Source organism: Alosa pseudoharengus, unplaced genomic scaffold (assembly GCF_046254945.1).
Source record: "Alosa pseudoharengus isolate Yale_2024_CS ecotype anadromous, Long Island Sound unplaced genomic scaffold, YU_APseudo_1.1 YU_APseudo_1.1_scf_19, whole genome shotgun sequence".
Taxonomy (NCBI): domain Eukaryota; kingdom Metazoa; phylum Chordata; class Actinopteri; order Clupeiformes; family Clupeidae; genus Alosa; species Alosa pseudoharengus.
The window spans coordinates 24,911,770-24,931,523 of record NW_027468657.1 but is presented as its reverse complement, the minus strand read 5'-3'; the positions used below and the strand labels follow the sequence as shown (position 1 = coordinate 24,931,523).

At 47.5% G+C, this 19,754-nt stretch overlaps 1 protein-coding gene across 1 annotated transcript; it reads right to left on the bottom strand.

Moving 5' to 3' along the window:
- Positions 1 to 274: 274 nt before the first annotated feature.
- Positions 275 to 7,149, bottom strand: pcdh18b (protocadherin 18b). Its single transcript, XM_076292103.1, has 4 exons — positions 4,331 to 7,149; positions 3,759 to 3,847; positions 3,081 to 3,241; positions 275 to 1,739 (listed from the first exon to the last, which is right to left on the bottom strand). Exons 1-4 carry the CDS (start codon positions 6,827 to 6,829, stop codon positions 928 to 930), a joined length of 3,561 nt encoding a protein of 1,186 aa, XP_076148218.1. The 5' UTR covers positions 6,830 to 7,149; the 3' UTR covers positions 275 to 927.
- Positions 7,150 to 19,754: the final 12,605 nt, after the last annotated feature.

Sequence of the window (19,754 nt, the reverse complement as noted above, 5' to 3'; positions counted from 1 at the left end):
GAGAGAGAGAGAGAGTGAGAGTGAGTCGGTTTCTCGAACGTCCGCCTATTCCTGGACAACATTTTTTGAAAGACTGTTCCTAATCCGAGTCTGGGAAACTGGCCCACAGTATATTTTAAGCATACACACACACACACACGCACACGCACACACACACACACCACACACACACACTCATACACACACACACACTCATACACACACAAACAGACACACATATATGCAAAAACACGGATCTTTGACATTTCCAGCATGTAGCTTTATTTTGTTGCTCTCCACCAAACATTAAATATAAGTTATGACACAATACATGAAGAATACACCATTAACAATTTACAAAACCCAACATGCTCCATTTATAAAAAAAACTTCATAGTTTATTTGTGCATCCCATCCCAAAAAACATAATTATAGTGTGCCCTAGCTCAACATATACTTATATAATTTTATATATAACTGACATAAAAACATGAAGTACTTAAATATGAAGATTTACAGATGCATGTCTTTTTGATTACTTTTGTCAACATGCATTCAAAATATAAAAATAGACATCTGATTGTTTAAAGTTATTTACAGTTTTTTTTATAAATATAAAGAATACAAATTGTATTTTTAAAATACAAAGATAAATACACTCACACTGTGTACACTGTGTACCAAACAAGAAAATACAAACATTATTTGGATAATTAGCATTCACCAAAAAACACGATACATCAGAATTGCAACTTTAACGACAATTGCAGGTCCTGTTCTTCAGTTACTTTTTCTGTTTTTCCATTTTTTTTCCAGATCACAGCTCCCCCTCTGGCCATATGGGGGAGTGGCAGGATTTCTCCAAGAGAGAGAAAGAGAGAAACACAGAACAAGAGATAAATAAGAGTCACATGGCAAAGCCTGGGGCAGTCTTTGGAGCTTTTAGTTCTAGCTCTGCCGCACGTCCTGCAGGAGCTTGTTGATTTCGGCCACGAGTTCGCTGGCGTCCATGATCTCGCTGCGGCTATCGGCACGCTTGCCCTGCAGGTGGCCGAGCACCGAGTCGAATTCGTCCTCCTCGAAGTTCTCCGGGATTTCTTCCATGGCCGGCAGCCACTTGGAGGTCGGCGGCTGGGACGCCGAGATGGGCACCACCGGCGGAGAGCCCACCATGGGCACGCCGGCCGACAGAGCCGCCGGCGCCAGACCGCTCATGTGGCTCCCCGGCGCGTGGCCCGGGTTCTGAAAGTGCGTGTTGGCCGCCCAGGCGGCCACGCCTTGCTGGAAGCAGGCCGGGCTGGGCTTGCCGGGCAGGTGACCCTTCCTCCTCTCCAGCGACCCCATCCCCACCGGCCCTCCGCCGTGGGCCACCTGCGGCCTGTCCGCCGGCGCCGCCGTCTCGTTACACGTCTCGTAGGCGTCGAGCGAGGGCGGCAGCAGACGCTGGAAGACGCTGTTCATCTCCGACAGTAGCGACGTCCCGCATAGATCCTCCGCGCCGTCCGCCTCCGCCGCCTCCTCGCCCTCGGCCATGCGCTCTCCCGACGCCTCCTTGCCGAACGTAGAGAAGCTCTTCTTGCGCTGGGCGGTGTCGCCGCTGGGCTGGGGCACCTCGGGGGCGGCCGGCTGCTGGGGGTTCTCCTCGCCCGGGATGTACAGGTTGCTCCGGTAGTCGGAAGACGCCGGGGAGGGCAGGGGGGGCATCCAACACTGGTCCGAGTGACCCAAGACACGGCATTCTTCCGTACACAACTTCATGGCTGCAAGAAAACAAGAGAGGACGGACATTAAGCAAAGCCAGGTTGGCATACATTGACAATGTGGATATAAAGCACTATATAAGCCTCACTCTAGGGCTTTCAGGGGCTCTTTCCCCAGGTGCAAATGGTCTGATATGAATGGGGGATGAAAGCGAATCTATTAGAGGGCAGACAATGAAGGTGCTGTGGAGAGTGAATGAGTGGCCGCGTGGTAATTGTGTCAGGCTTTTTATACCTGCACTGCACCCATTCCATTCATTCTAGTCTTGATGAAACTCCATGAAAGACTTCAAACAAGAAACAACACCAATTTATCCCTTTCCCTTTGAGTTTGCCTATTCAATATTATATGAAATATTTCAAACATTTCCTTCCTTCTCTCTCTCTCTCTCTCTCTCTCTCTCTGTGTGTCTCTCTCTCTTTCTAACTCACACACTCTATAAGGAATATATTACACAAATCTAATATGCCAGCTTATGGTCTTCATTAAGCATGCACTGTAATTCAGTCGTGTTCCAGGGACTTCGTTATGGGTCCATTAACGTTGAAAGGGCCATTTATAATACATCTTAGAGCTAATAAAAAACTGAATCTGGTGCATTTGCAAAACAGAAGCTCGCTGTGTGCTGATTTGGAGTTCTCTGATGAAAGGGGCGAATAAAAGATTAAACTCTCTGATTTACAGCAAAAACAGTCTTTCAAAGGGCAGATACTCACTCAAACCCAGAAGCCTAATCTAGCCTCAGAAATAATTGTGTTTTAGATGAAGACGGCGTCTTTATTCATCAGAAGAAAAAAAACTGTGGTAATTCTGTTTTTTTTCTTTGCCTCTTTCTGTCTCCCTCTCTCCCTCCCTCCCTCTCTCCCTCCCTCCATCCCTCCCTCATCCTCACAGTCATCACAATTTACTGATAAGAGGCTGGGCTGCGATTTCTGACTTTATCTTTCTGAAGAGGAAAAAAAACATTTATGTGCCAAAAAGGGGGGTGTATTCACACAAGAGACAGGAGATTAGAGGCTGGTGATGCCTCAGTGTGTGGCTTTGTGTGTTTTGTGGGTGTAGGGAGTGTGTGTGAGAGAGATAGAGAGAGAGAGAGAGAGAGAGAGTTTGTGACTGTGTGGTTGTGGTTGTGTGTGTGTGTGTGTGTGTGCATGTGTGTGTATGTTTGCATGTCAAAAGTGTGGTGAGTCAGTGAGGTGAAAGATGGCATTTCATGCAAGAAGCTAAAAAGGATGAATGTTACCACTTGGGGGCATGAAGATAACACACACACACACACACCACACACACACACACACACACACACACACACACACACACACACACACACAGATACACACCTGGGTGCAGTCTGGGCTGGCCATCAGGGGTGAAGAGTTCATTGAATCCCTCACCCATCAGTGGGGATTCGCGGCCCATCTCACAGTCGCTGTCCCCAGCCTCGCTGTCCCCACGCCCGCTGTCCTTCAGGCTGAACTTGTCCATCTCATTCAGTGCATACCTGGACACACCCATGAGAAAAGCTCTACTTAACACAGATGCACTGTAAATGAACACTCACATAAAAAAAACACACTCAACCTAAATCTCAACCTAACTCAATACCTAGACAATAAAGCAGTAAAAGTGACCATGGGTTGGTCTGAGTAAGTTAAGAAAATAAAAATTCAGATTTGTTGTCAGTTATGTGTCACTCAAGCTATTTTTTACTTGTAGCCACAGAACTGTGCCTGAAATAGGAGACATCATGTTTTGCTGTGTATTCCTGACATGAATCAGTCAATACTGACAAGATTAGGCCATCGGAGTGTCATGTGCTAATATTAGCCAACAGCAGAAAATGTCTGTGAATGGCTGAGCCACTGCATGTTTCTAAAATGGAGGAAGCTTAGAGTCGCTACTATGCTTGAGCAGCCTACTGAGTTTGATAATCTAAATAAATAAATAAATAAGTATATTTCACCAAACAAAAACCTGTCATTTCAACTGTGGCATTTAGCTGGGACGTGATTGGTTACCTGTAGCTCCTGGTGTATTTGTTTCCACGGAAACTGGGTCTCGGTTGGTACTGGCCCTGATGGAGCATGGACAGAAGCTGTGAGACTTGCTACAGTCGAAAAAACAGGGGGAACAAAAGGAACAGTGGAAGGGAGGAGGGGAGGAGGAGAAAAAAGGAAAAACAATGGAAATAAAAAATGAATAATGATGGACCGCACAAAAACACAGCAAAAAGCACAAAGCATGGAGGGAAATAACATGGAGTGATGGGGGGGGAACGCGGGACTCAGGGGAAGGGACAATGCAGCTTGCTATGCAGAATACTCTGGGCACAAACATGCATCACGATGGAAAAATACACAATGAACAAAATAGATAAAAGACAGTTGGGATAATGATGCTTGATTGTTAGTCTACTGTTTTCCATATCTATTTGAATTGTAATTCATTCCAGAAAAAAATAGTAGGCATGATTTAAAAAAGCTATTTTTAGTAGCTTCAATCAATGATATTGTCAAAAGATAGAGCCACACACTCTTCCTCTCTCTCTTTCTCACACACACACACACACAGGTAAACCTCTCTGTCTCACCTCCACGGGAGGCGTGGCGTGGGCCAGCTCCAGGGCGAAGTTCTCCGCCACGTGATTGGAGGAGATGGTCACCAGGCTGTTGAGCGACTGTCGGCTGTGGTGGCTCTGACGGCTGCCCATCTGACCGCGGTCGACGGCGGGCGAGGCCGAGGGCGAGCAGTGGTGGTGCGCCCGCACGGGCAGCGTCCCGTTGACCGTGGGCACCAGCGTGATGTCGCCCTTATGGATCTGGCGCGCCGGCTTCTTGGGGTGGTTCTGGTAGGTGGACTCGGCCACGCGGCAGTTGTACGAGTGCCGAGGGTCCTTCTGCTCGCGGGAGCAGCGCGTGGCGAACATCACCATGACCACCAGCAGCACGGCGCAGATGATGACGAGCGAGATGATGATGATCATGGAGATGTCCAGCGGGGACTGGTCGCTGGGGGGCGGCAGGGCGTGGCTCTCCAGGTTCTCCTGCAGGTGGATGCGGAGGAGGGCGCGGGTGGACAGGCGGGTGGGCGTGCCGCGGTCCTGCACCAGGATGGCCACCTCGAAGCCGTCGCGGCCCAGGCCGTCCACGCTGGCGTTGGTGCGGATCTCGCAGCGCTTGGCGTCCATGACGAAGAGGCCCTCCTGGTTGCCGCCGGTGATGGAGCAGCTGAGCTCGGCGTTGGCGCCGGCGTCGCGGTCCGTCGCCTGAACGACCGTCACCAGGTGGCCTGGCTCGGCGTAGCGCCAGAGCGGAACGTCGGCGCTGTGGTTGTGGAGCATTGGCGCTGCCACGACGGGCGGATTGTCGTTCTCGTCCAGCACGGTGAGGAGGACCGTGGCGTTGGAGCTGAGCTGCGCCGAAACGCCGCTGTCGCGTGCCTGGACCGTGAACGAGATCCGGCTCACATCCTCGCGGTCAAAGCTACGCAGGGCGTAGATGGCGCCATTGGATGGGTCGATGGTGACATAGGTAGAAATGGAGCTTCCTTGGATGAGGCTCTCCAGGATGGTGTAGGTCACCTGGCCATTGCCATCCAAGTCAGGGTCTGTGGCCACCACCGAGGTCAGGTAGGCCCCAGGCGAGTTGTTCTCCGACTTGAAGATCTCGTAGCGGCTCTTCTCGAACACCGGTGGGTTGTCGTTCTCGTCCAGCACCTGTACGGTGAAGTGCTTGATGGTGGAGAGGCTGGGTGAGCCGCGGTCCTCAGCGATGACCGTTAGGCTGTACTCCGAGCGCTTTTCCCGGTCCAGCGACACATTGGTCAGGATCATGTAGTTCTTCTCGTGGGTCTTTTGGAGCTTGAAATGGCCATGGCCGTGGAGGCGGCACACCACCTCGCCATTGAGGCCCGAGTCGCTGTCGTCCACCCGCACCAGGGCGATGAATGTGTCCAGTGGGGCGGCCTCTGAGATGTACGCCACGGCCTCTTTCCCCTGGGTCATGAGGTTGATGTTGATCTTGGGCTTGTTGTCGTTCACGTCCACCACTGTGATGATAATCTTGCAGTGCCCAGGGATGGAGTTGGGACCCATGTCCTGAGCTTGCACATCGATTTCGTATGAGTTGGTCTGTTCATAGTCCACTTTCTTAATGAGTGTGATTTGGCCGTTGTCGGGGTTAATTTTGAACGTCTCGAGGATTTTAGGGGAAACGTGACTGCTGAAGGAATATACTATTTTCCCGTTACTTCCTTCATCCGGGTCAGTAGCGTTCAGGTCGACCAACAGAGTCCCCAGTGGCGAATTCTCAAACAGATTAACGACGTACGCTTGCTCATCAAAAGCGGGGCTGTTGTCGTTTGAATCGGAGATGCTGATTTTGAGAAGTGTTGTGCCGGTCCTCGGCGGTATGCCGGAGTCGGACGCGGTCAGCTGCAGTTGGTAACTGGACTGCACTTCTCTGTCCAGGTCCCTGACTACAACTAGCTCCGCATATCGGGCGCCATCTGTCCTTGTCCGAATGTCGATTTTGAAAAAGTTATTAGGCGTCAGAGAATACGTGTGAAGTGCGTTCTCTCCCACGTCTGGGTCGGTGGCGCTGTCTAGGGGGATGCGCGTACCCATCGGGACGCTCTCCGAGATCTCAATGGGTATGATGGCACGGGCAAATTGCGGAGAATTATCATTTATATCCAACACTTCCACCTCGACGTGAAACAGTTGTAGGTATTCTGTTGGTAAGGTGATGACATCAAATTCAATAGAACAATTAAGGTTTTTCTCACAAAGCTTTTCCCGGTCGATTTTAGTCCCGACGCTGATTTCTCCGTCCTCCTCCTTTACTGAAAGGAACGGGGTGCTCCCCCCTTGCATGGCTCGGAACAATGGAGTAACAGACCTCGGGAGTTTAGACAGATAAGCTGAGACATCTTCTTTCAACCTTGCAATCACCGTTCCCACTCTCTGCTCCTCGTAAACTTTGTATTTTAAAGTCATACCCGAACCGCAGTGCACTAAGGTTGCCAAGAGAATAAGTTTCAGAAAAGAAGTGCAAAATGAGGTGTTCCCCGTCGTTGGATTCATTTTCATTCCTGTATTCAGTGCCCGGGGAAAAGGCAATACTTCCACAAAAGAGTGTTAGCAAAATGCCGTTATACGTCGCTCATTGTATTTCCTTGGGTCTCTCTCCGACGGTCTGTCGTATCCTCCGTATCTTGAAAATAAATATGATTGAAAAAAAAACGCTCTCTTCTTCTGTTTTCACAAAAACACCATTTCAACCCGAATTCGGAGCTTTTCTTCCACAGACGGATCTGTTGTATACATCCACTTGAAGGTCTAGGATGAGGGTGAAAAGAAGTGAGTGCCTGTGGGAAGCGCAGCTCCGTAGTGTTGGGAGTGAGTGTATGTGTGTGCGCTCTGTTGCGCTCCCTCTCGCTGTCTGCGCCCCCGAATAGACTATCAGGCCCTTTCAGCCCACCCCGCTGTCAGACTGCTGCTTACAAAAAACTCCCCCTTCCCCCCAAAAACAGTGTGCTTCTCCCCGCCCACGGGTGTCCACTAAAAAAGGCATAAAAGATGACTGATAAAACCGAGCAGACGAATAAACTTGCGCCTAATGGAGGTTTCGTAGAAGTGTGCCTGAACAATGCAGGACAAAAAGGCGCATACATTTATTCAAGACAAAGTTTTACAGGTCCTCTGTCTTATCATGCCAACAGACACACTTAGACTAAATAAGCCCTCGACAATACTATTTACAAAATTCCTGTGCGGATCCATGGCCAATCTGCACGAAAACAGCGTGAACAGATGCTGCAACTAACGGCCACGGAATGCTCCCTCCAGTTTATACTGAAGCTGTTTTTTTTTAGTTAAAGATAGAGTATAGAAAAGTTTGACTTTAAGAATGCTGCAGCATGAGAGTAGACCTTGCACCATCCGATTCGTCAGCAATTCACCAATTCACCATTACCAATACAAAATACAGAAAGGTGTTTAGTTAGCTCAGGGGTAAGAGTGGGGAGAGTGACTCCGATTAAATTTCAACAGAAAGAAAAATCACTGCGGACATTTCTTTGTGTCTCGGCTTTTGAATACGCGCGTGTGGCGAATTGCGGTGAAAAGACTCCCCCAGCACACGCTTGCCCCCGCCTGAATGAGCTTTCCCGGGGGTCACCTCAGCACACACACTGCTCCCGCTGCATTATGCGTTTTACGACGTACGTTCTCCCATCCAACCTAATTAGCATCCTTATGCCCAAGCGCGCACACACAGGGACGCACACAGCAGCAGCGCAAATAGGAGCAACTGGACCTTTTTTGAGACCAGTATAAGCCATCTGGCGTAAACCCTCAGACAACCTGATTCGACAATTATCAATATAGCACCAATAATAAAACCATCCTGAAACACGAAAAGGGAATTAGTACTTTTCCAGGGGTAGATAGATTGCTTGGTCTCATTGTTTTACAACTGATGAGGAAAGGCCTATTCGCCAAAAAAATTACGTAGCCTAAAATTGCCACTATGGCGGGGGCGAAAGCATGACTTAAGTGACGTTTCTGTCCTACTGGTGAATTGCGTTGGTGAAACTTTCCCTGGATTTATTTTGTGGCGGCTGTTGTAACATGCGATTGCTTTCTCTCTCAGACTGCATATGGTCACTTACCCCGGTCTCCTGGGACGGTGAGTGCCACTGCTTGCGCATTGTCTCAGACATGAGAGCGAAACGCATCGACACGACTTTAGTCCATCTGCCACTAACCAGACGGCCTGGAAATCTCATTTCCCACATATACCTACTCTGTGATTCGTGGCAACACACTCTACTGGTGTTTTCATTCCACATCAGCAATGTTTTGGGGGCGAGCAAGGCCCTATAAGAACCTTTAGAGAAGAGTGCAAGAGTAATTTGGCGACGTGAAACATCAAATCCATGTTTTTTTTTCTCTACACAAGCTTAGATGCGGATCTTTATAAACTCAACAAATTATGGACCATTATATTGCCAGATACGGATACTAGTGTGGTAATGCGATGACTAACAAAATTGTTTTAAAAGCCTCAGTAAGAACTGCATTCACAAAAGTGACAAGCAATTTCGTTTTATGGTCTGTCCCAGTGACAGCAGAGGAGGAGGATGCTTGTGCACCGGCTAATCAAGTGAATTAAGTGTCTCTCATGTATTATGTGCGATAGGTTGAGTTATTCTGCGCTGCAGCAGGCAGAAGTGACTTGTCATATGGCAGATCAGATGGCGCTCTTTGGGTGCTGCTCTGCTGTTTCCGAGCTGTGGTCGTAAAGTCACACACGGTGGGGGAGGAGGGGCAACTTTGTCATTGAAATGAAAGAGATCCCGAGCACAATAGAGCTTAGCAGGTGGGAGCGAGCCGCGGCGGAGTGAGCCGGCTGAAGGAGGATGGGGGTGCGCTACTCTTAAATGTCAAGGGAAAAGGGGTTTCGGCGGAATGTCTCCGCAGCCGCGCGCGGGACTGATGGAGCGGGGGTTGGGGTTGCTTTCTTTGTAAAGGCACGCGAGCATCTGCCGCCTGGGTCGACCTCCCTCCCACTCCCACCCCTCCTCCAGTGGTCCCCGCTACTCCTGTCCCGAATAATCATCCTCTCGATGGTCGGCTCTACCGGGGGAGTCGAAATGAGGTGACGCACACAGGCTGCCCCCGGCATGCGCTCGAGGGCAACCCCCGTCATTCGCGGCGCGCGTATGCACAATGCCTTTTTTGTTATTCATTTTGGGGCAAGGCCGAAAACATGACTATCCCCATCCTCCAAACTAACATTTTTTCTGTCTCCATCTTTTAAGACACGTGCTAAGGCTCCTCATAAAGTTCGGGAGGATGATTTGAAGGAAATGGTAACAAGTGGCAAGCACTTCAATTTCCGGGCGAGTGTCCATGACTTGTACCTTCCTAACACCATCAGTAATTTTGAGGGGGAACGCTTGAGAATAAATGTACATCTTTTACAGTAGCGATGCAGAAATAAAGTGATTTTTCAGAGCCTGATAAGCTGTATAGTGCTGACAGCAAGCATTTTAGGTGGAAAGAAAGTTAGGAGTTGGTTCATAACTCCAGGACCACTAACCTATGTAATGCAAAGTCAGCAATACACAGTATAACATAAGAAGAGCCTAAATCAGCATTTTACTCTGCATGAAGCAAATGTTATCAAATCTTCGGTTGCCAAATCAGTGGAATGTGACGATGATGGGAATGTAGATGAAACTGTTGCAGTTGCACTGAGAGAGAGAGATATGGTTATCACTTCACCAACAGATGTCACAAAATCTGCATTTGACATTGATTTGATGGGGTTTGCATATTAGTTGCTCTCTCTCTCTCTCTGTCCCTGTCTTTCTCTCTCTATCATTCTCTCTGTTTTTGTCACACACACACACACACACACACACACACACACACACACACACACACACACACACACACACAAACACATTTACTGTGACTGTATTGGCACCATAAATGTCCTCTTCTCCTCACTGATTGTCCTGCATGCTTTTACTGCTCCACTTGTCCCAGTGATTTGCTTGGCACTGCATTAACATCCTGTATGGGTGAAGGGGGCTGTTAAGTGTCCCTAAACTGACCCACACATGAAACAAAAGCTGAGAGACTCTGTAAGTTCCTAATCATCTTGTGCCTGCTGTTAATGCAATTCACTGGTTAAGTGGTCAATACACCTGCTATTGGGTGTATTTGTTTAAGCCACATGGAGCCAAATGTGTTTTTGTGTTTATGTCACCATGGGTAACTCAGATGTAGGAAGTCAGATTTGCCAGTGTATTACAGCTTATAATATCAAGACTTGGAAATCTTTTTAAGGCAAGGGCTGGTTAGGAAAGCACAATGAGTAACACTGACACAAAGCATTGCTGGAGGTAAAATGGAGGCCCTTGTCAGACCAGCGCTGCTGAAGTCTATTCAAACTCTGGCAGGAGCCTCTTACAATATGTCAGATTATTAAAACGAACCACCCTCTGAAATGAACAAAACGCATGGCTATCACATTACAACGATACATAATAATGTCTCTGCTTTGAAAGTCTCAAAAGACGTTTTTGAAGCGCTGGGGCACAGTAGCACAGCGAAGCAGCAGGCTTTGTGTTACAGGCCCCTGAAAACAATATGGTTGTGGATGAACAGCATCCGGGAGTTTCTCGGAGAGATTTTTTTGCTCCGCGCATAGGATAATGGCGCGTGTCTTGATTCCCGTGCGCTTGGCATATGTCGTGTGGTCACTCTATCCATTTGTTTTTGTCCAAGGCCCAGTCTCATGCTTCACGCTACCACGGGCGGGGGCCTATCTGGTATCAGTCCCTGGACATGGCGTTTATAATTGGCTCTTTTGTCTGGGGGATTCTCTCACCTCCCTCTCTCTTTTCCTCTCTCCCTTTCTCTCTCTCTCTGTCTGACTTGACTCAGTATTTTTTTTTTTCTTGTTCTTGGATCTTCAACAGGTGTACAGGGTTAAGCTGAGTTTTTGATTTTGCACGAGCGGAAAGCCTTTGATCACATTTCGACAGGCTAGCTGAGCAGACCCGCTGCTGTCACATGAGATCAGTGAATCTTAGCCGGAGAAGAAAGAAGAGAGAGAGAGAGAGAGAGTTAGAGAGAGAAAGAGAGAGAGTGAGAGAGAAAGAAGAGTGACCTGTAAACTCCCGCCAGGCAGCTTTTGTAAACACACCACGAGATTCTGTTTGGACACCTTAACACTAAATTTAATGAACACGATGCGAATGAGGACTAGAAAAGGGACCTCGACAACCAAGGTCCATTGTTAGCCACAAAGCACGCTTCTGTCGGAGGGGGGACAACACACAAAGACACTTCACAGGCTGTGGGAAATATGCCCCGCACGAGCCATTCAAAGGTGACATATTTTTTTCTTTTTTTGGGCTGGGATGGAAGGGGGGTTGGTGGGTGGGAAGAGAGTTGGGCTCGGTTCTTTGTGGGGGTTTGATTTACGCCCCCCCCCCCTCACTCCCCCACTCCTCTCCTTTCTTTCTCTCTCTTTTCAACTCTCCTGTCTGTCTACTTCCCTTGGCAGATGTGTGTGTGTGTGTGTGTGTGTGTGTCCACAAAGGGTGGTGGTGGGCTTTTTGGGGGGAGTCAGGCAAGCAGGGCCCTCTGCCACGTGTACCCCAAGTCAGGCCAGTTTCCGTGGAAACTCTTAGGGGGGAAGGTGGATCACTTTTCTGCCAGCCACACGAGCCCCAAAAGTGTGCCGCTTTGAATGCGTGCATGGTTGTGTGTGGAGAAGGAGGAGGAGGGGAAAAGGTTACACTCCATGCATTTGGGGGTTGATTTTGGTAATGGGCGCAAAAAGACATATACTCTGAGAGCTCACCCCCTTCTGTTTTAGATGGACGGCGAGACTTTACGCACTCCGCATGACCACAGTCCAAACTAAACATTTCTGATTGACTGCAGAATTCAGCGCGTATAAAGGCATTTGACTCGGCAGCGAAAGCTCTGGTCGTGAGCAATCCGATCCGTCCCTTGCTGAATTCCCAGACAAAAAAAAAAAAAACGAAAAAAAAAAACGAAAAAAAAAAACAGTGGGGGCCTCACTGCTAAAGAATGAGGCTTCCGAGGCATCTGCATCGGCCGTTAACACCCAGGCGTATAAATTAGGTTTATGTGTCGCTGCCATCGCAGCCGCTCTCCCCAGTGCCCACAGATCCGGGCCTTGATCGGTCCCGCTAGCAAGGAAAGGGGTGTAGCTGAGTAATGTCGGCCATCACTGTGGGGTCCGAAGGTTTATGACCTCAATTAAAAAAGCTCAGACACGGAAAACAGAGCCTGTATTTATCGCCCAGGTTGTGGTGGAGGGTAAAACTAGGAGAGGGAGGCCCTTCACGTTGCACATTACAGCCACTGAAAGCTAATATCTCCCCTGCCCATCCTCAACCAAAACCAAAACATTCTCTTGGCCACAGGTCAGGAGATTGAGTTTTTCTGTGGGTAATGGGGGGGTGGGTAGTGTGTGTGTGTGTGTGGTGTGTGTGTGTGTGTGTGTGTGTGTGTGTAAAAAAAACACAAAAAAGTGTGTGTGTGTGTGTGTATGAGTGTGTGTGTGTGTGTTTGTGTGTGTGTGTGGGGGGAGATTCCTCAGAGCTCTGAGGCCTTGAGCTGCTTTGACCTCGGCGTGCTCCTTTCCTTATTTCACTTCCATCTCCCTACGGATTCTGGAGGAAATTAGCGTCTGCGTCTTTAAGACGCGAGGAGTCGAGAGGGAGAGAGAGAAGGAGGAAAAAAGACTAACCATGGAAAAAAAGTGTTTCACCAAATACCAATAATGGGGCCTTTGCTGGCTCCACTCCAGCTTGACTTTTCCACAGTGCCTTGTCGAGGTTAAGTTACTTTAAAAGCAACGTTTCGGAGTGTATTTGTTTAACTGAGTCCCGAGATTTTGGCTCGGAAATCTCGCTGGATTGAAATGTTGGTGCAGTTCAAAACAATTGTGTTTGCAGAGCTCTTGGCTTAGAAATATGTAAATATGTGCAGGACATGGGCCAAAAATAGCAGAAACGAAGATTCTGATATCCGGAGAGACATCCAGGTTAATGTTATTACATGTAAATGCATAACCTCTAAAAATAAATCATAGGAGAGGGAAAAATAAATTGATAAACATTATGGTTTGAAGGCAAAGCGGGGAAATACAAGGTTTTTTGTTTGTTTTTTGTGCTCGCTGTGTCGTCAGATGTCGGTGATGTTGCACGTTTCCAGATCACATGACACATAAGCCTGTGGCTGCCGCAGGAAGTAAACGCAAGAAGAAAACAACCAAAACTCTGATACCGCGGTGGTAACCCAAATCACACATGACACATTAAAAGCACCAAGAATGCACATCAGAACTCCAAACACTCTCCTCCTCACCAACACATTAATCATTCATCATCTCACCGGCTGTGCTGCTCCTTAGTCGAGAAAAAAGAATGTGTATTCAAATTAGAAGTTGAAATGTCAAAGTGCTAACTGCTACTTAGAGGCGATGGGGCTTGCTGAAATCCACCGCTTGCTTAAAGTAGCCACGTTGGGGCATGCTAATTGTCTGGCTAATGGGCTTTTAATTTAAATTATAATGCACATGCACGGGGTAAATAAAAATAAGGAGGAAAAGCGTTGCTTTAATGATGTGGTTTTCTTGCCATTTGCACTTTGCCAGGAAGCACAGTCAGTGTATACATGCAGCTTCCACAGCTCAGTTGAAGAGAGAGAGAGACATAGAGAGAGAAAGAGAGTCTAGAGTGTGAGAGTGTGAAAGAGAGGTAACATAGTGTGGGAGAGAGAAAAAACAGAGGGAGAGACAGAAAAAAACAAAGATAAAGAGAGTTAGCAGAAGCACATTAAGCCTGACAGTTAGATGGAGAGAAAGAGAGTGGTGACAAAGAAGTCCAGGACAAAGAAAGCCGTGGAGGGATGGGACAGGGAGAGAGGGATGGCACAGGACAAATGAAATAGAGGAAGGAGGGAAAAAAGAAAAGGCCATATCTATGTTTGATGTGCTGGTGGCTGAACTTATTGCTTTAGATTAAACCAATCAACTATCAATAAGATGTCTCCATTACTTTTCCTGTGGTTAAATAACACACACATACACACACACACACACACACACACACACACACACACACCACACCACACACACACACACACACCTGCACACACACACACAAAGATATGCACATGCCACAAAAAACTCAATCACTACCATCGACTCCCATGGACACCATTCTGCTGTTGGCTGCACATGAAATGGTTGTGTACATATAAAATAGTTCCATCGTGGTGCATATTTCCTCTGGGACTCTATCTTCATATGAAATCCAGCTATGTAAATGACTTGCGCACTGGTTGCCAAATTCAGAGTGTTAAAAGACACAAGAGCGGTTTCCTCTAAAATGCAGACTCGCCATCATACCAGATGCACATGCTGAAAAGAGAGAGAACTAGAACTGGGGCCTGGCACTCCTACGCCACCTTCCCTCCAAAGTTAGTCACTCTGATTTTTTTTAAAAGAAAACAAAATGACGTAGAAGACCCCTCTTTGCCTCTTTGTCCTGAAAGCAGCCACCCCCCCCCCCACACACACACAATCTGCAGGCCTGTGATCCAAAGTAATCCCCCTCTGACTCTCCCCACCCCAGGAGAATCACGCTCCTCTGGCATCCCCTGTTTTTCTGTGTGTGTATGTGTGTGTGTGTGTGTGTGTGTGTGATTTTTTGTATGTGTGTGTGTGTGTGTGTGTTAGTGAGGGTGCTGACACTTCAGGCAGCGCAGATGCAGATCCGTCTTTGTTAGTGTCCATGCAAAGGGGGACGGCGATGAGTCACACACACACACACACACACACACACACACCCACACACACACACACACACACACACACACACACACACACACACACACCAGCCTGCGGTCCGACATACTTAGTGACTTTTGTGTCCTTTGTCAGGCACAGGGTGACCTCTGGCCTCCGCCTCACCCTCCAATCAGAATAAAGGGCCAGCTGAATGGAAAAGTGACAGAGGGATGACAAAGAGTTGCTGAATAAGATCATCACAAACACACACACACAGACACACACACACACACACACACACACACACACACACACACACACACACACACACACACACACACACACAGACATATGCCCTCACTTATGCATACACACATATGCCCTTGCCTATGCACACATACGCACGCTGATACACAGACGCAACCCACAGGCTTTTATTCACGCGCACACATGCACCTACTGATATGTATGCAAATAGAGATAGAAGCACTTATATATGCATGCATGCACGTACACACACACACACACACACACACACACACACACACACACACACACTTGTGTGCCACATTGAAACAACAGCACAATGCAACCCCCCCCCCCCCAACCCCCCACTGACACACTCCATCACATGCACACACATAGAGAAAGACACACACAGACACACAGACAAAGACACACACACACACACACACACACACACACACACACACACACACACACACACACTTGTTCCTGAAAAGCCTCCCAACTAGGACTCACCCACCCCACGTCACACTCACTTAAATACTCTTTTTTGTTGGTGTCTTTTTTGTTCGGTGCAATCCCTACAAGTCATTAGCAACTATTGTTTGGGGAGGGATACATCTGAAAAGGAATTAAAACGAAGTTAAAGGGGGTAGTAGTTGAATGAGTTAAAATAATGGTTTAAGTTTAGAAATATAGAAGAACTACTATCAATGTTCACTACATGAGAATTAAAAAAAACATGATTCAGTTTCAATATTTAGATATAGTATGTTATATTTATATATTGATATATTGAGATTCTGAACATTTAAATGGGAATGTTTCACTTGTATTCAGATTGGATTGAAACATTAAAACATGGCTTTATGTGGTAAGTACTGAAGGATGGATATATTCTGTACTAATGCTTGTATGCTTGCATGTCTCTGTGAGACCTACCATAGCTGAATAGCCAGTATTGACCATGAAGTAAAGCTCTTTCTGCAACCTTTGAAAATGCAGAGAATTTTAATTGTGTTTTCTCTTCCAAAAGTGGTACTTTTCCCCATGTTTACCTCGGGAAAGGAATGTGTGTCCCTTAAACGAGCCTAAGCACTTACATAGCTTACTGCTTACTGTGCTAGCGGAGTGAAGCTCAGCCCTGAAGTTTGCATTGGGAGACTCACGCCACTGAGTGCGCTCCAATGACTCTCCTCTCTGCGTTGATGAAGCATTCAATACCTCCTCATAGTCATGAATCCCTCCCCGGGGTTTCTGAAAACACACAGAGCTGGGCGAGAGATATTTCTTTTATACTGTTTGTTCCTCCACAGTCAGCAGTTTTTGAGGCAATGCAAATCACGCGAGCGCATCAAGGATTGTTTTCATCTCGACAGTAGATGGCTGTGTGTTTCGCCCCTGGCCCCTGAAGATTTGAAGCACTGGTCAGGAGAAGACGGGGGAATAGCAGTAAATAGCAGATGGATGGATGCTGATTTGCATCACATAGGAGAGGGTACTAGCGGGCTGGGTGTCACTGGTGGTGGTTGTGATCGGTGTGTGTGTGTGTGTGTGGGGGGGGGGGGGGATCATTAGATCCATTCCAGTGTTCTGTTTCATCTGGAGCGATGCTGCTGGGTCAGGGAAAAGGAAGGGAGAGAGGGAGAGAGGGAGGGTGGGGAAATGTGAGACCTCATCATCATCAGTATCCTCATCCAGCTCTATTTGTTTGTCCCTTTCTCATACACACACACACAAACACACACAGACACACACACAAACCACCTGTATGTGTGTGTCTAGTGTGCGATGTGTTTATGTGGTGGTGTGTGTGTGATGTGTTTATGAGGTGGTGTGTGTGTGTGTGTGTGTGTGTGTATGTGTGTGTGTTGCGCAGGTAAGAGTGGATCTCCCGTTGGCACCACACCTTCATGCATGCTGGTGCTTGGTGTTCTCCTGCCCCTGCCCCCCTCGCTCTGCCCTGCTCTCCTGCCCGTCCTCACTGTTGCCCCGTCCTCACTGTTGCCCCGTCCTGTGTTTGATCTCATCCCATCTGACTGAATGGGGTCAGACTGGTCTTCTTTGGCACCCCACGTCTCTCCCCCGCAGGTGCACCCGAGCGCTGACCTGCAAAAGATTTCCATAAGATGTCTTAAACGCAGGGCTTGCTTGGCTGACCACTCCCCTACCGGCTTATTGCCTCTCTCTTGGCTAAATCCCTTTGAAGGTAAGTTAACAAAACGAAAGGTTCTGATCACACAGGACGTGTCTTACGAGTCTTTCTTTTTGAACTTCCTTCAAACTGCTGAGGGGTTTTCATGGGCATGGATCTTTGCAACAAGCTTCTGACAAGTCATTCTCCATTTTCTTAGTGGCATCTTAGTGGCAACTTTCGTTGCCGTGATGAAGCAGTAGTAATGAACATTAGGGTACTGGCTTATCATAGACCTCCAGGTCCACAGCCCAGGACACATGTAAATTCAAATGGGGAAAACTGTTCATGACTGTGGCATATTTGCATAATGCATTATGATAGAATAATGATGCCGTGTGATAATGGTTTCTAAATGCTAATACTGTGATTTATGAGCAGACGGGATGATACCTGGTGACGCTAAATGACAGAAAGCTCACCACTGGCTGTTCATTTGGATTCCACACAGTAATAAAAGGTTGCAAGTAAAAAAAAAAAACTTTGTGAAACTAAGTGTCTGTGTAGCAGTGAAAACATGTCAACTTGAAAAAAAGCCACAACACTGAGGTCTTTTTCTGCTAAACGTATTAGTGTGCATCGTGTTGGGGTGGAAATCTTGTTCTCAGACAAAATGTTCAGCCATGTTGAGATTGGCATGGAAAGCGAGCATTTTCATTCTCTGTTTTTCCTCATTTTCTGCACATTGCTCTCTCGTTCTCTCTCTCTCTCTCAATCTCTCTCTCTCTCTTTCTCACTGTCTTGCTCTCACTCTCTCTCACGCCTCTTTGCAGCCACATTTACATCACAAGTATCCTTTATTCAGTGGCGAGCTTAAACATTAGTTTCACCCTCCCTCAAGAGACAGACATCATGTCTTAGCAAAGAGGATATGTGTGATACAGTTGATGGTTCTGATATGGTTGTGTGTTGGCCTGCTGATGGACAGATCAAAGGAAGGTAAGACTGATGAACAGCACTAAGGAGGATTACTGTAAGTCACTGCCTCACATGCCCCTCTGCATTGCTGGTGCCAAGGTGGCTGACATGAGTGGTAGGAAGAGGATAGCAAGTAATACATGTGTGTGTGTGTGCGCATGTATGTGTGTGTGTGTGAGTAGGTATGTATGTGTGTGTGTGTGTGTGTGTGTGTGTGTGTGTATGTGTGTGTTGGTGTACATCTGTGTGGGCATGTGTCTGTGTGTGTGTGTGTGAGTGTGTGTGTGTGTGTGTGTGTGTGTGTGTGTGTGTGTGTGTGTGTGTGTGTGCACGTGTGCACGCGCGTATGTGTGTGTGATCACAGCACAGTTAATTCCCTCAGGCCATTTAGATTGCAATTGATTGCAACATTGATGTTGTACAGCCTTCCTCTATGCAGCATAACTTCCCAAGGCTCAAAGGGAACATCAAATCCATACTTCTGCATTTCACAACTCAAATGTATACCATGCCTGTCTGCTTGCTGGCCCTGTGGAAAAGGGCGTAGCACAAAAACAAGCCTCATCTCCCACCAGGAATGGACACTGTTGAGGGAGGGTGACTAATACCCTGTTCTATCCTTCTCTAAAGGGCACAGGTTTTGTACAGTTTTTGCAACAGCTGTGTCTCTTTCATGACATAAGGAATGTTCCTTCTTTCTGAACTCCAATCATCATTGAGAGTGAGAGAGTGTCATCCATATATCTCTGAATATACACATAAGTGTATAGAGATATATGGATAACTCTTCTCCAAGGCTAGTGCTGTTAGTGGAAAGTGCTCTTCAGAGATGAGATTCCTCACAGCACAGACACATTCACATCATGTGTCCTTAAAACCTACACTTATGCATATACTATATATATATATATATACATACAGTATATAGTGAATCGTTTTCCTCTTTGCACCGGAATTGAACGCAACTCTGGTATTGCATATTGGTTCCCTCTCTGCTCATCCAGTGCCTCTCGGTCACTGGGCACGAGGGAGTGTTTGACGGACAGGCACATATTGAGCAAGCGTGCCAGCCAGCGTGGCAGCAGACGGTGCCCGCGTGTGTCAGGAGAAGTTGAGGAAGAGTGACCTTCTCCGGAGGCTCCAAACACACAAGCTGAAGGGACGATCATCACTCTCTCTATATCCCTCTCTCTTTCGCTCGCTCTCCTTCTCTCTATCAGTTCCTCCAGAGTCTCCAAAAAGACAAGCTGGTGTGATGATAATCAGCCCCCCCCCCCCATCTCTCTCTTTCTACAGAGGGTCCAAGG